At 48.2% G+C, this 16,657-nt stretch overlaps 1 protein-coding gene across 1 annotated transcript in view; it reads left to right on the top strand.

Moving 5' to 3' along the window:
• GABBR2 (gamma-aminobutyric acid type B receptor subunit 2) overlaps nt 1-16,657 on the top strand; it is a 439,230-nt gene that overhangs the window by 350,638 nt on the left and 71,935 nt on the right. Inside the window, exons 10-12 of the mRNA XM_049896560.1 lie at nt 1,056-1,206; nt 4,425-4,557; nt 16,409-16,516. Of these exons, the coding sequence (XP_049752517.1) occupies nt 1,056-1,206; nt 4,425-4,557; nt 16,409-16,516 (392 nt within the window). The remainder of the gene's footprint in view (nt 1-1,055; nt 1,207-4,424; nt 4,558-16,408; nt 16,517-16,657) is intronic.

The following is a 16,657-nucleotide window of genomic DNA, read 5'->3' as shown; positions in this document are numbered from 1 at the left end:
CAGATCATCATAGTGAACAGTTTCACATTTTTTCACCACATCAAAGATTCTGCTTCTAGGTGTGGCTGGCATCTCTCTCTCCCAACCCCACAGTACCTTCCTACAGAATCAAAGCCGCATTTCAAATTTATAGTCCCTGACGGGGCAGATGACCCAATAAGGAAGGTAAGCACGGGCTTACTTGTGTTTACTTATTAATCTGTAGTAAACAGTTTCACTACAGATGATCTGGTAAGCACGGTAAGCACTGTGCTTACCTTGCCTGTAGGATAATCTGCCCCTGGGGAGAAGTCACTGCGTCCCTCATCCCAAACAGCCTGTACCTGGTGAAACTAAAACAGGACATTTTTCCATCGTACATAAAGATGAGCTTGCCCTGAGGCCCTCAGGGCTTCCCCTGGTTGTGGGTGTCCTTGCTCCATGAGCAGAGGCATCTTTGCAGTCACACAGAGAATCCCACGTTCCTGTCCAGTCCTGGCACAGCAGGGAGGGGAAGCATGCTGGGAGCCTCTGCCTCCCACAGTCAAAGAATCAAGAAAATGGAAAACCGGAAAGAGTTTTTACAACATAATGACCTTGAGGCAGAAAATCCATAGCCAGAGCACATAGATGTCACCAGGGAACTGACAGATACCGTGTCCACACTGTCAAGGGGCCATTGTTACCATGCATTGGAGCGGAGTCCTTGAGGACCAAAGCCAGGATCCTTGCATCCAGTGGTACCCACTCCCAGCACCCAGCACCCAGCTCTGAGCCTTCCAAGCCTTTGGGGATAAATGGTGATGGGTTTTCAACAGCACTATTAGGCCAAATCAAATTCTAGTGTTCTAATGGCTATTAAATGCATCACAAATCCCTCATTGATTCTATTTAGAGGAAGAAATAAGTCCTGGCTAAGGTTCCTTACTGGCAGACTGGCCAGCCACCAGGTCCAGCTCACCCCATAGATGTGCCTTGCACAGGGGCCTGGCGAATGTCAGAGACATCCAGGCAGAGATGTTCTTGGGAAATCCCTGTGCACTGGGCTCAGCCAATATCCTTTCTTGGCCTTCTAGGATCCGAACCGCCAAAAGACAAGACCATCATACTGGAGCAGCTCCGTAAGATCTCCCTACCTCTCTACAGCATCCTCTCTGCCCTCACCATTCTTGGCATGATCATGGCCAGCGCTTTTCTCTTCTTCAACATCAAGAATCGGAATCAGAAGTAAGCTGCTCACACCTTCCTCCAGGACAAAGTGTAGGAGCCTGACCTGACAGCAGATTCTCCAGGGGCACAGAGCAGTCCTAGGGGAGAGTTTCCTAAAGTGTGTTATCAATCACGGGAATGTTATTAGGTGTTTCATTCACACACACACACACACACACGTGTGCGCATGCACAAGACTGCTGGTTGCACAATTCTGTTGTTGTTAACTGCTGTTATGTCAACACCCAACTCATGGTGACTCCATGCACAATGGAATGAAACACTGCCAGGCCCTGCGCCATCCCCATGATTGGTTGCAGATAGGACCATTGTGATTCATAGGATTTTCATTGGCTGATTTTCAAAAGTAGATCATCCTAGTCAGTGTTAGTGTGGAAGCTCCACTGAAGTCTGTTCAGCATCATAGCAACACGCAAGCCTCCAGTGACAGACGGGTGGTGGCTGCACATCTGGTGTACTGGCTGGGAACCCAACCCAGTCTCCCGTGTGGGAGGCGAGAATTCTACCACTGAACTATCAGTGCCTCACTGCACGATTCTAGATGGTTTCATTTGCATTGTAGCTCCTGTGGGGGCACCATTTATACAGTCTACAGTGTGGGGTGGCCTCTGGGGCTGCAGAACTCAGGAGGCATGCATGGAAGTCACTGAATTTGGGGAAGGTCAGAGCAGCTTGGGAAGGTTGGGTTAAATAAAACTGAGTGGTACAGGTCTTCACAGAGCTTCCAATAAGCTTGTGCACTTTGTGGTGCTCTGGCAGGAGAGCTAAAGACAGAATTCCCTGAATTCCTTTGCCCCCCTCCAGCATCTTTGGGAAGCACTGCTGGAGGGGGTCACTATTGGTTTGGTGCCATTGGTGGCATCAGTACAGCATGTTACAGTAGGGAAGCCTCTCCCTTTCCTCATCTCACTTGACCCTCCTGACAACCTTGTGTCACAGATGAGAGTGACACGGGTACCGTCCCCGCCCACACTGCTGCGTCCTTTTGGTGTCTGTCCTGATTTCTTTCTCCCAACACCCTATTGATCACAACTGATCATGGGGATGGCACAGAGAAGCTCCCTGAGTTATAAGTCTGAGTTATTCTGGTCAGTCGTGGGTAGAGCAGGCCATCCTTCCAGGTGGTAGTGTTTACTGAGCACAGCTAGCTTCTTTGGTTTCCATAGCAAATCTCAAAACCCAGCTCCCTGCCTTGTGGGAGAGGCTGAACAGGGGCTCAGAGCGTGGGCTGTCGCAGGGCACAGCCTCAGTGCCACCCACACGGTGTTGCAGCTCTGCCATCATGCCCAGAAGCCACACTGTGTGACCTCACGGGCTGCCAGGGACAAGCCTGATTCCAAGGGTAACAGGTTTTTGGGGTTTTTTTCCCTGCTTACAAAGAACTTGGAGGCTCCAGATACATGTATATATATATATATTTTTTTTTTTTTTGGTAGTAATTTCTTAGATCAAATCTGTTTCTTGAAGAACAAAAAAGAAGTTTTATTCACCTGTTGTTTGTTATATTTATCACAAATAATGCGTATACTGCCACACCAAAAAAAAAAAAATTGAAGCGACTTTTGTCTATTCTGTGCAAACCTTAATTGATAATCATACATGTAAGCATCTGGCACGTAGTCGGCTCTCAATTAGATTCCCTTCCTACAAGCCTCAAGGATTCCCATTATGACAGCAAGTTGCCCCAATTTTAAGACTAAATGCCTTTAACTCCTTAACCATATCCCCTCTTGTCTTCCTGGCAGAAAGTTCTCCTTCCTCTTTGCAATAGGCTGGCACTCAGGTAAATTTTTTGACTGGCTTGATTAGTAAAAATCCTGCAAAGAGGGAGGAAATAAATGTCATTGTGGTTCCAAACCCCCCCTCACTTCTGTCTCCCTAAACGCTACCCGTGCTTTAAGGACCATCTCCTCCAGGAAGCCTGTCCCAACTCCTGGCCTCTCCCCTCACCAGCCTCCTATGATACCAAGATGAAGTTGCCTTAGCACACTGCATGTTTTCTGAAAGGACCTCCAGGGACCCAGTTGCATGTCAGTGTCACGCGTGCCCTAGGCACAGCGATCAGTATTCCCATTTTACAGGTAAAGAAACTGAGCCTCAGGAGGTTAAATGACTTGCCCAAGGGTGCACCACTATAGGGTGGCAGGGACTAAGCGCTGGACCCAGTGCTCCCTACTGGAAAGCCCATGTGCAGTCCACAGTTTACATCAGACTTTTTATCTCTCTACTGCTTTGATGCATTACATTTCTTTTAAATGTGGAAGGATTACTATAACTACAGAATGTGAAGGGAAGTGTTAAAGGAACAATTGACCGTAATTACAGTATGCAAAAGAGTGCCTGAATCTTGGGGTGCCGGCAAATCTAAGAAGCTGTGAGCTGATTGTGCTGGTGGAGCCAGGCACCTTTGTGGTAGATTCCAGCCTGCTGGTGCCTTAACCCAGCTTGGCTCGCTTGTGCTGGGCAGCAGGATCCCTGAGGAAGTGAAGGAGACACATGTAGAGTTTGGAAGTATGTAGAATGCCCCCAACCACAGCCTGGTGAGGGCAAGTGTGGGAGTAGGATGGGGACTCCGTTGTCCACCTCCCTCACCAATGACTGGGAGAGGTCGCTGCCCACTCTGTGTGGCACGGGACAGTGTGAGTGACTCCTGCAGCTGAAGTGATGCTCACTTGCCACCTGGTGACTGCAGTTCCTGAGCAACCCTGAATTCTCACCTGTATACCTCCCAGACCTGGTCCACTCAATGTAGGAGAGTGACATAGGAATCTCTCTCCTCACAGTTGAAGATTCCCGAACTTAAATGTAGAATGCTCAGGATTTGGCCTGTCTTCCCAGCTCCAGCCAGAAGCACCTGTTGACTTAAAGCTTTTGTGTAAACTGAAAATTGATGACTGAATAAGCTGATGCTACAAAGATGGCCCTGGAGAGGTGGCAGATGAACTTGACAGAGGAGACAGGAAAATCAACAACTAGAAATATGTATGTAGCTGTCTGGGTCACTTAGAGAAGGGCAAAGAACCCCTAGTAGATGGCATAGCCTGGGGAGGGGATAGTGGAGGAAACCAGGGCTTGCATTCTCCCTCTGCCCTTTAGACTAGACTTGACAACAGTGTATGCCTGGTACACAGTGACAACAAGCATTCAGAAAATACACTTTGAAGGAATAATGAAATTAACAGTCTATTGAATAGATTCTCTCTTTCTTTTGTCAGGTTGATAAAAATGTCTAGTCCATATATGAACAACCTTATTATCCTTGGAGGAATGCTCTCCTATGCATCTATATTTCTCTTTGGCCTTGATGGATCCTTTGTCTCTGAAAAGACCTTTGAAACACTTTGCACTGTAAGTAATTTTGCATATTCTAGTGGCATATGGTGTAAAGTTTTCTTGATGACCTCAGTCATAAGAAACATAGGCACAAACACAGAGATACAGGGTAAGTTTCATGAACAGGCAGAAAACTACCCATTCAGCAATTCACGCAACTCAGCGGGGAAATACGGTGTTACTTTCAGACCAGAATGTACTGAGTTATTGCCTGCAAAATTAAGATAATGGATCTTACAGGCCACTGCTAGAAGAGAAATGACTGGATAACATAGAAAAGGAAAGGGAGAAAAATTACCAATCAGAAAAGCAGGGTCGGGTCACTTAGCGAAGGAGCAAATTCTCCCGTTTACTCAACACCATCGCAGAATGGAGTGAGAGATGTTTGGATGGATGACTCTGAGTCGTATAGAAAAGATTGGAATCATTTTCTATCTAAGCAGTGTTTCTCAACCATTTTTTTTTTTAATCATTGCTCCTCTAAGGAGCCTTTTAAAACATTTTTCCCTAATTATCTCCCCACCCCCAGGAAATATTAATACCATAGATATACTGTATACCTATTTATATATAGAGTTGCTATGAATCAGAATCTACTCAATGGCAACAGGTCTGGGTGTTTTGGTTTTTACTGTTATGATCTGTCTATTAAAAAATTCAAAACATGTTACCGTGGAGCCGATCCCAACTCGTTGCAACCCCACGCGTGTCAGAGTAGAGCTGTCTCCACAGGGCTCTCAGTGGCTGGTCTTTCAGAAGTACATCACCAGGCCTTTCTTTCCAGGTGCCTCTGGGTGGACTCAAACCTCCAACCTTTGGGTTAGCAGAAGAGCACATTAGCCGTTTGCACCACCTAAAGGCTCATGTATATCTACAGTTTATCCATAAAAAGAGAAATATTTTTTCACCTCCCAAGAACCAATTTTTTTGCTGCCTTGGGGGCTATATGGCCCCCGTTAAGAGTGCATATATTTACGAAAACTCAAAAGAGTGTAATGTATTTATCTATTTTTAGAAAAATTATTTTGAAAATTAATCATTTTTCAAGTTTTGATACCTAAAGGAATGCCCTCCAGCTATTATCTTTTTTAAAATAGGTTATGCATTAGCAATCAGCAATTGTGTAGAACTAACTCTCCGCTAAAAGAATCATCAGCTTATGTTTTAAGATGAGGGCAACCAGGTAGGATTTATTTCTGGACTTTGACCTCTGTTGTAGCTCAAAACTGGGTGAGCCATTTGGGTCTCTGTTGTCCCAAATGTTGTCCAGTTTCCTGCCTGGAGGGCCAGTGCCAGCGGGAATGGTTAAAAGATCAGTGTTGACAATTCTTTTGTCATTGCTGTTTTCTTTAAGGTATTGAGAATAATGTCAATGCTTTTGTTCAAAGCTGTCCTTTTAGGTTGTATTTGCTGCTCTAAAGTTTCAGTGTTGCCCATTACTGGAAGAGGATAGGCTGAAAAGTTGGCAGTGAGGGATCAACAAGTGGAGGACCCCTAAAAAGTGCTGCAGGTTACCATCCACGTATTAGACTTTCAGGACTGCATTGGGTCCCTGTGCTTGAGGACAGCATGTAGGAAGAGAGAAGCCCCTGGGATCTTGTAGGTGATGATGCCCTCCTGATTCCTACAATGCTTTGATAGGACTATACACAGCTTCAAGAAAGTGGTAATGTTACCAGTGGCTTCAGTGTGACTGGCAAGTGAGATGTTCACAAATGTGCTCACTTTGTCCTAAAGGTTCTGGTTGAGAAGTGTATGGTTGAGTCCCCACTAACCCAGAGGGGTTGTGAGGTCACTGGAGTGCTCAGGGACCCCTTCTCAGCTGGGGTGAGTCAAGCCCCAAGTGTCCCAGGGCTCCCTTTGTTCCCAATTCCTACTCAGAGATTTTTATTCCAAGCTTAGCACTGCCACCCACCTCGTGCTTAGTCTGCCCTTCGAGGGGTTAAGGAGGTGAATCCATCCAAGAGATGCAAGTTTCCCATGTACCTGGTGTCAGGGTGCATGGAGTCAGCTTTGAAGAAACTGAGCTGCTCCAAGGTCCTTGTGGGTGAGGTTTAGCAGGGTCCAGTCCCAAAAGCGTGTGAGCCTGTGGCACTAGGATGATGATGGCTGCAGCGTGTGGAAGTCTTGTTTGTTTTACGGACAGTGTGACGCCCCATGGAAGTCCCCAACATTTCTGCTTCTGCATAACTTTTGTGCCCCTGCAATGCCCTACAAGTTCATGGACACCATGTTTTTCTATGGTCAGCTTTCCCGGGTGGTAGTGAGGCCTGAGTCCAGGGGATCCTCCTGAGGCACCCTGAAGATATTAAGAGAGAAGGAAAGAGAGGACTTCCATCTTCCCTCCGTGCTTCAAAATGCTAGCACCCCTTCCCCAAGTTTGAGGAGACCGTGATAATGACAATAATGAAAATGATACCAGAGGCTAGTTTGGCAACCTCAAATTTACACAGACAAAAGAGCCCTGGTGGCATAGTGGCTAAAGTGTGGTTGGCAGTTCTAATCCACCAGCTGCTTCAGGGGAGAAAGATGTAGCAGGCTGCTTCTGTAAAGGTTTACAGCCCTGGAAACCCTATGGAGCAGCTCTATTCTGTCCTATAGGGTCACTGTGAGTTGGAATCAACTAGACAGTAACGAGTAATTTACACAGTGCTCTGACACCTTATTGGCTCCTTGAGAAGTGGGACTTGGGGGTAGTGAGAGGCCTGCCATGGTCTCCTGCTGAGAATCAGGACGGATCTCTACCCTGGTTCCACCACGGCCCCAGTCCCCTCAAGGGTCCTCTGCCCGGCTCCTACGTGCTATCTTGGTCTGCATGGAATTAGCCTGAGTTACAATGCCCAGTGCAGCAGATTGAGGCAGACGTTTAGAGCAGCCCAGCCCTGGGAGAATCTCTTCCTCCCAGACGCCTCTGCCATCTTGACGTGTTCAGGAGCCAAAGGCTGTCGAAGCACAGGTGCTTTCTCCCATTTGACCTGAATTCTACAAACGCTGGGTGACGCAGGCTAGGGAGCAAAAAAAGGGACGTCCCCCACACTAGGTTTTTTCTTTTAATGAAGCCTGACATTCTATTCTGGGTGTCACGCTCGTTTGTGCAAGGGGAAGCTTGTCCTGGGGAGCTTGGGGAGGCAGCATGAATAAATCATGAAGCACTTTACAAATCAGCATTAGCTCCGAACATGAGGGCTTGGGAAGATGTTAGGGCCCGGTTTTCACCACCCCTGAGAATTAATTTATTTGCAGTCAGGGCTGTTTCAGAGGCTCTGCAAAGGGGAGCCCACATTCATGACTGTGGGGGAAAGCACAGATTAACTGTCCTGGATTGAATTGGGTTAGCACAAATTTGTACATGGGTTAGGATGGGGGTCATTTATCGGGGAGGAGGAACTTAGAGCCTAAATACCTGTCCCCAGTGAGTACGGTTTGGGTTGTACTCCCCCCTGCTATCCAAGGGCGTTTGGCCGCTTTATTTCACTTGGTGCCTTGGATTCTGCTCTCTTTGCGCCTAAAGGGTTGCTCTCAGTAAACTCTAACCCAGCAGGGAGAAGGCGTAGCCTGGCACTGTGAGCACAGATCTTAAACAACGGCCTGGGTGTGGCTCCCACCTCCAACGCTTACTAGCTCTTACCTCTGGCAGGTGACTTAGCCTCTCTGAGCCTTGGTTTTACCATCTGTAAAATGAACATAACAATATTCCCCATGTAGGATTGTGATGTGGGTTAAACAGGACGATTCCGGCAAGCCATCTAGTACATAGGGTGAGTATGTGGGGCAAGGGGAGGGAGGCACCCAGTTTGCTATCTTCCCTTGCATCACAGTGTAATCCTGGTGTCCCCCACGGTGTCCTGTAAGAAATCTTGTAGGACAGGGAACCAGGTGGACCACGAAGTCAGCATCAGACACGATACAATGAAAGTCACAGCTCAGTCTGCTCTGATGCCATATAAATGCCACTTTTCTTCCTTTTAGCTTTCAATATAGAGACTAAACCATCCACACCACCTCAGGGAGAAGCCTATGACAATCACACCAGATCATGTCCCTCTGGGGGCAGTGCCTCTGCTCACAAGGGCCATGTAACTTGAACAGGGGAGTGGGTTTACATGTGAGTGCGTGTGCCCGCGCTCTCTCTCTCTCTCTCACACACTTACACACACACACACACACAGTGCTGCTGCTAGGAGGAAAGCAGTTACACCTAGCTGCCATCCCCTCTCCCTCTGACCCTTTCCAGAATCTTCACAGCCTGTCAGTGCTGGTTTCAGCAAGTCTTGCAAACAGCTCCAGCTACACCAAGCTGTTTCCCTGGACACTGAGTGGGTAGTGGAATCACCATAGCAACGTGGCCCCTGTGGGCACAGAGCTGCCTGTGAGGACAGCGCTGGGGGTGGGACAGAGCCCCTGTGCCAGGAAGTGGGAGGAGGGTCGCACTGACCTGGTTCGGGAATCCCAGACATCAGCCTGGAGGGAGAGCCAGGCAAGTGGAGAGGGGAAAACGTGGCACTTGCTTGCCTTCCTTGTGGGGTCTTAGCAGAAACCCAGCATGATTGTAGGAGGGGTAAGAAGGGACTCTGTAGCATGGGCATGGATGCCCCAGGAAGTTCTTAGATCCCAGGGCCAGTCACACGTAGCTGCAACTGCTTCCTGGGCTCTCCAGCCACATCCCTGGGGGTGGAGATGATCAGCAGGCTTATGTTGTTTACCCCCCACGGTGGGGCCAGTGCCTCAATGAAATTCACTGGGTATAAGTCCCTGGGTGGTACACACAGTTAGTGTGCTTGGCTACTAACCACAAGGTTGGAGGTTTGAACCCACCCGGAGGTGCCTAGGAAGAAAGACCTGGCAATTTGCTTCCAAAAACTCAGCCATTGAAAACCCTATGGAGCACAATCCTACTCTGACACACATGGGGTCACCATGAGTCGGAATCAACTTGATGGAAATTGGTGATGGTGATTATCTGTCAGGTGTGATTTTACCAAGAGCAAGCTTTCTGCCAGGTGCAGCCCTTCCTTCAAATCCCTACAACCACTTGACAAGGTGAAGTTCACTGTCCCTGCTTTATAGGAGAGAAAACTGAAACTCCATGAGATCATGTCATATTTTGGTAGATGGCAGAGCTGAAGTTTAAAACTAGCTCTGTCAGACTACAAAGATGCCTAATACGTTTCATTCATCATTTTTTTAAGAAACATTTTGACTTTTTGTCAGCTGGTTTATGCCAGGAGAATGTTGTTGTTGCTAGTTGACATCAAGTCGATTCCAACTCACAGCGACCCGTGCGTGCAGAGTAGAGCTATGCTCCATAGGTGTTTTCAAGGCTATAATCTTTCAGAAGTAGATCGCCAGGCCTGTCCTTTGAGGCACCTCTGGGTGGGTTCGAACCACCAACCTTTTGGCTAGTAGTGGAGCACTTAACCACTTGTGCCACTCAGGGACTCCTATGCCAGGAGAATAGGTCAACAAAACTGAAATTCTTGGGGATCCAGTAAACATTGATCCCAACCAAAATTTTTGTCCATTCAGATTTTTTTTTAATTGAGGTATGTCACATACCATAAAGTTCTCCCTTTTAAAGTGTATGATTTAGTGGTTTTTAGTTTTTTTTTTAATTATTTATTCATTCATCTTTGCTGCATCCCCAAAGTATATCAGAGTGCTTGGTACATAAGAGGAGCCCTCGTGGCACAGTGGTTAAGAGCCTGGCTGCTGACCAAAAGGTCAGCAGTTCAAATCCACCATTTGCTCCTTGGAAACCCCGTGGGGGAGTTCCACTCTGTCCTGTGGTGTCATTACGAGTCGGAATTGACCTGACGGCAATGGGTTTGGTTTTTTTGGTACTTAAGAGAGCAGCTCTGCAGTTGGACATGTGTTTAAATCTCAGCCATGCTACTTTCTTACTGTGTGACTTAAAGTTTAATATCTCTGACCCTAGTTTACCCTTCTGTAACAGGGTGACAATAATAGAGTTGTGAGGATTAAATGTGATAATGTACGTAACACAGTGCCTGCCATGTAGTAAGATTCAATAAATGTTAGCCATTATCATTATGAATACATGAATGAATGATGGGGCTGTGTCTGGATAATTGTGTTCTCCTCTGGACGCTACTAAGAGACATTGATAAACCAGAGTAGACTGGGATGAAGAAGAGGCTGGAAAAAATCGGGGTTGGTGCTAGCCAATTTGGTATACATTTATCCATGGTGACATCTAGCCTTGCTCTGCTAGAGCTGGGTCAGGAACACACTTGGGGCCTGCCTAAGCCAAAGGCAAGCTGAAAGGGACCTCGGGGCAGGCTGCGAGGGAGCTAAGGATGACGCAGCTGGGACCTCGGAGGATGCCCAACATGAGTCCCCAGTCGTTGGAATGTGGCGTGAGAGCTAGGAGAAGCCAGTTCAGCTCAGGGCTGCAGGAGTCAGAGGCGAGGCAAGGCTCTAGACCTCCCAGCCACCTCTGTTGCTGACAGTGGCAACTCCAGCATCCAGATCAAGAAGCAGCACATTACCAGCATCCCAGAAGCCCTTCCTATCCCCTTGCATATGCTGTCCATACCGCCCCTGAAAAAGTATCATGATCCTGACTTCTAACTACTCAGACAGTGCCACTCAGTGTGCAGGTGAGTCACCTGGGGACCTGGTGAAAATGTAGATTCTGCTTCAGCAGGTCTGGGGTGCAGCCAGAGATACTGCATTTCTAACACATTCCCGGATGCTGCATCCATAGCTCACACTTTTTTATTTAACACATTCCCGGATGCTGCATCCATAGCTCACACTTAGAGTAGCCAGGCCAAGAGTGGTAGCCAGTGCTTTCTTAGTGTGTGTGTCTCTTGGAGTCTGGTCCTGGAAGCGCCAGAAGCCTTGTCCCTGAGGACCAGCTGGGGGAGGGAAGGGGCTCCTGGGCTGGAAGGTGCTGCTGTGACCTCCCCCCGGAGCCTCAGGAAGTAGGCCAGTCGTGGCGTCGCAGAGCCAGGGCTGGGTTCTTACCTTCCACACTTGTGCTGGCGTTTCTGAGAAGATTCCACATGCTCTCAGCCCTCCACCCAGCTCACAGGAGGGGTGTGGGTTCAGGATGGGCAGAAATGTGGTAGTGGGGTCCCCGGCACTGGGCTGGGGTGCATAGCACTCTCTTCCAACCCTCCCAGAGATGCTAGGACTTTCTAACTCTTAACTCAAAAGGTAAAGACCGGGAACACCCACCTAGCCACCCAGTAAATTCATGCCCAGTAAGAATTAGTGATACGTTTTTATTTAAAAGTCTATAAGGGTCTGTGATATATTTTTGCTTGAGGATTTCTTTTTGAGGCAGTTGAGAGATAACCCCATGCAATCATGTGGTTTGGGGGCTGTTTTTTAAGCATGCAGTCCCACGCTTATATGGATGGTCATGGTCATGTGCTTAAGAAGGGGGGGGTCTTCCAAAAAGGGCCCAGAGTGGGTGCCTCTCAGTAATCCCTCCTCCCAGAAGGGGTGCCTTTCTCTAACGTGCACCACAGCTCCTAAGACGCCCTATTGGCCCTGACTTGGGTCCCAAAGTACCCCTATTTGTGCCTGGAGTCTCTGTGGCCCCCTGAATTGTAAGGCTGTGCCTTACTCTAAACTCCAGAGGGAAATGGTCCATGTGGGTCTTTAGTTATAGAACACTGAACAAAACAGGGTCCTCCAGAGCTGTTTCTAGAGGGTGCTTTTGACAGGGTTATTACTTCAGGCCACACACCAGATCGCCTCCACCACCTGCCAGCCCGGGAAGACACAGCAGGCCCTGGACACCCAGACTGAAGTCAGGCCTCTCACCTCTGGGTTACAGCCCCACTACCCACCTCCACACACACTTTGTACATAATGGTGGTCTGGGGTTTGCTTTTGGTGGGTATGGATTTTCTTTCCCTGCCTCCTCACTATTGATTGCCTGGGGTGAGGAGTCAGAATGAAACAAAAGGGCTTTTCAGAACCCTTTCGGACAGTGGGAAAGCAGCTTGCTCCCCAGCGTGGAGCTGACCACTGGGAGCTCCCTCCTCTGCTGTCTGACTGCCCAGCCCAGGGCACATGCATCTGTGATGATGTGGTGCCCCACAACGCAGCAGCCGCAGCCATCTATCAGAACACACCTGCAAGCAGAGGCTGTGTGTCCATTTTCCTGCTGAGCCCCCAAAGAGCAGTGAAGGCCCTTTGCCCTGCCAGGCTTGCCTTCATCAAATCAATGGAACAAGCAGCTGAGCAGAATGGTTCGGGATGTAGATTTTTCTTTCCATGTGGAGATTTGCTCTGATTCTTTTTTTTTTTTTTATATAGCTAAGACAGAGATGGGCATTCTCTGCCTTAAGTTCTTCTCCCCCCATGGACATATATGTTCAAGGTAGATTGCAGGGGGGGCTGAGTACTTTATGGCTGAGGGGAGAGAAGAAAAGATGTCAACATCAGAAGAATACATTTAAGACTTTGGGAGAAGTAGCTGCTTGTCTCGTGCTGATGAATCAGTATAGACATGTATTAGAGGCAGCATACTGGAAAACGGAATCATTAAAGCCCCTCAGAATCTTCTAGATCATAGAGCTACACAGAAGTGAGGTACCTGGTGAGGGGGGTCATCAAATAAAATCTCCTCACTGCAGGAAGTGCCCCTAGAGCATCCTGACATGGGTCCTCCAGGCTCTGCTTGGATATATGGTGTGACAAAGCGTTCACTACCTCCAAGACAGTCTATTTTATTTGGGTGGAAGGGACTGCTGAGGCCATGAATTCAACCTCTTTTGCCATCAAATGTTCCAGCTCCCTCAGTGGTGTTCCTTTCATGTACTTGCCCATTTGACCGTCACATTCTGGTGACGAAGAACTCATTACCTCCTAAGCTGGCCCATCCAATCTGATCATCCACTCCATGCTGAGCACCCAGGATTCAAAGATGGGCAGGTCAGGCCTGCCTTTAGCCCCATCTCCCAGGAGAGCCAGACAGCTAATCAGATAGATGACATCAGTGTACCCCCACAGCAGCAATATGGGTGAAGGCAGAGGTCACCAGGACGTGGAAGCTATGACCTCTCCCCACAAGGTCTGGGAAGTCTTCTCAGAGGAGGTGGCCCTTGAGTTTGGATTTGGGAGGACAAGTAAGAATTTGTCAGGGAGACAGAGCAAGGAATGGCATTCTGAGAGAGGAAATAGCTCCTGCAGCATGAAACAACATGGTGAGTAGGGAACATTTAAGCAGTGTGGTGGTGGTATTGTTGTTAGGTGCTGTCAAGTTGATTTTGACTCATAATGACCAACTGTGACAGGGTAGAATTGCCCCATAGGGTTTTCTAAGCTGTAATCTTTACAGGAGCAAATGGACAGGTCTTTCAACCACGGAACTGCCTGGTGGGTTTGAACCATTGTGCCACCAGGGCTCCTTAGTGTGGTATTGCTTGGGCACAAAGTATGAGGTGATGAGTGTCAGGACAGGTATGGGGTGGGGGTGAAGACCACACCCTGCTAAGAACTTAGAGTTTAACCTGAAGGCTCTGTGGAGCAGTGAAGTGCTAAGCCAGGGAAATGAGATTAGATTTGTACAGTTTAGGCACAGTGAGCCACTCTTATCAGGAATTGGTGGGAACCCTCCAGAAATCCAAGTTCCCAGACGCTAGCCAAGGGCCAACCATGCAAGCAGAACTTCCTAAGGAGAGCAGTCCCCGGCTGCTACATTAACCCTTCTCTCCACAGACATCCTGAGCCGTTCTTTGCTTTCAGTTTACGGCAACATATTGCCGTTTCCAGATGCCAGGTTAAATTTGTATTATCGAGTTTTAACGAATTTATTTTATTGAGTCTTAACAAATTTAGCCCTAGCAAAATAGACAAGTGACTTGGAAATGATCAAAGAAAACATAAGTCAAAGCACATATTAAAGCAGATTGGAATGACACGTCTACTCGAAAAAAGAGATCTTTGTCAATTACATGGTGAGGTAAAAATACTGAGATTTTACCTTTTTCCACCTTTTTTGTAGATCTCCATAATCTTTATATATTCATGTTTAAACTTGTTTTTCTGGCGGGAGAATGTGATCAAAAAAGCTTGGAGACCATTGGTGTTAAGAGTCATGTCAACTATTAGCTTTAAAAGCGTGTTGAGATTACCCAGGGTAATGTCCTCAGGCTGATGAATGACTCCCCCTGGGTGCACCCTTTCCTTCTGACAGTGACTCCTGGGATTGGACGAGCCTAATTTGGATTGAGGAGACTCTACTAAAGAGGAGGCAGCCTGAGGTGGTAGAGAGGGGGCTGGACGGGAACGAAGCATTGAGTTCAGGCCCAGCTCCAGAGATGCGTCACGGTGGAGTTGAGAGAAATATCTAAAATGGGCTTCAGATTCCTCATCTGTAAAGTGATTTCCTCACTCAACTAATAGCTCCAAAATTTACGCTGGCTTTTGTTTTCTTGCTTTGTTTGTTTTTATGATTAATATATATGCTTAGCCTCTAGCCTAATAATACTTGTTGAATGAACAGATGAACAAATGGATTAAATGACTGAATGAATGAATGACATCTGTAAGGTCCTGATACTACTCTGATGTATGGTGCAACCTGGAGATATGCCAGTCTCTGGGTACTAGGAGAGTGTCCAGTCTAGCAAGGAAGGCTGGGGTCAGAGAGCTGGGGCATGGCAGTGATGGCAGTGCAGGTGGACAGCTGGCATCAAGAGGCCCCTAGACATAAGGTATGATGGCAGCCTGTCCCAGCCTAGAGGGACCCAGGTGAGCAGGCTGCAGGCCCTAGTTAGAGCTAGCAGTTCACATCAGCCACCAGCCCAGGGCTAGGCATCTGGGTACACCTTTGTCCTGGAGAACAGGTAAGAGCCAGGCAGGGCCTCACTTCTGAGCAGGGAACCAGGGTTCAAGAGTGGGCTCAGCAGCCAGGTTGGCCTGGTGCTAGATAACCAGACCCTGAGGTCATATTGCACAGATTCTCTGTGGTAGGACCCAAGGGCCCTGAACCATGAAGGGAGGAGAGCTAAGCATCAGGAGCCAGGCAACATCTTCCCCTCTCTTTTCCAAAGGCCAATCATAGCCTTTCTCCCCCTAACTGAGCTGCCCCATGTTAGGGCCTGCATCTGGCCAGGCTGCAGCTGCCCATGAGGTGCCCCCAGGGCCAGCTCTGGGCTGAGGGCTGCACTGCTCCTCCAGAGCTGACGGTTGGCACCAAGCACTGAGAAGGGCCACTGCAGGCTCCTTCACCTGCCTAGTCTCAGCCCTGAAGCTCTGTGCCCTCCCCACCCCTGCCCACAACCCAGGATCTGGGTGTCCAGTAGAAGAGGGGCCACCATGGCCCCCTGCAGGCCCAACTGAGAAGACAAGGTCAGTGATCAGGTTTACCTTCAGCTCTGTCTCCCCCACATAGGAGGCACTCAAGGGAGGGAGGCAGACACCGAGGGAGGGCAGGCCATGGGCTGATCCCTCACCCCTTAGTAATTCCTCAGTGGCCCTGGGGTCTCTGTGCCTCTGTCTGTGTCTGGCCTCTCTGAGCTGGGATCCAGTGAAGGCAGGCTTTGTACCTCACATCCCTCTGTGATTAGTCCCCTAGGTCTAGCAAGTGGTCTATAGCATTGAATGTCCACTGAATTGAAATTCAATTGGAAGACTATTGTTAGATGCCACTGAGTCGATTCCAAGAGTAGAACTGCCCCATAGCGTTTTCTAGGCTGTAATATTTGTGGGAACAGATTGTCAGGTCTTTGCTCCTGAGGAATGGCTGATGGGTTCAAACCACCAATCTTTTGGTTAAAAACCGAGTAGGGTATTTATTCCTGTCATCTAGGTTCCCCCTGCCTCACAAACGCGAGGTACATCCACCTAGATGTTAATGCCTACGTTTTCTCGTGGCCTCTAGGTCAGGACCTGGATTCTTACCGTGGGCTATACCACTGCCTTCGGGGCGATGTTTGCAAAGACGTGGAGGGTTCACGCTATCTTCAAAAATGTGAAAATGAAGAAGAAGGTAATCATTCTGCTTGTCTTGGGTGTTTTCAACGTTCACTTAGCATTTGTTTAGCAAATATTTATTGTTGTTTGTTTGTTCTTAGTTCCCAGAGAGGGCTCTGACTCATGGCGACCCCACGTATAACAGAATGAAACGTTG

The sequence above is a fragment of the Elephas maximus genome, chromosome 9, assembly GCF_024166365.1.
Source record: "Elephas maximus indicus isolate mEleMax1 chromosome 9, mEleMax1 primary haplotype, whole genome shotgun sequence".
NCBI lineage: Eukaryota > Metazoa > Chordata > Mammalia > Proboscidea > Elephantidae > Elephas > Elephas maximus.
This window is presented reverse-complemented; position numbering and strand designations above follow the sequence as displayed.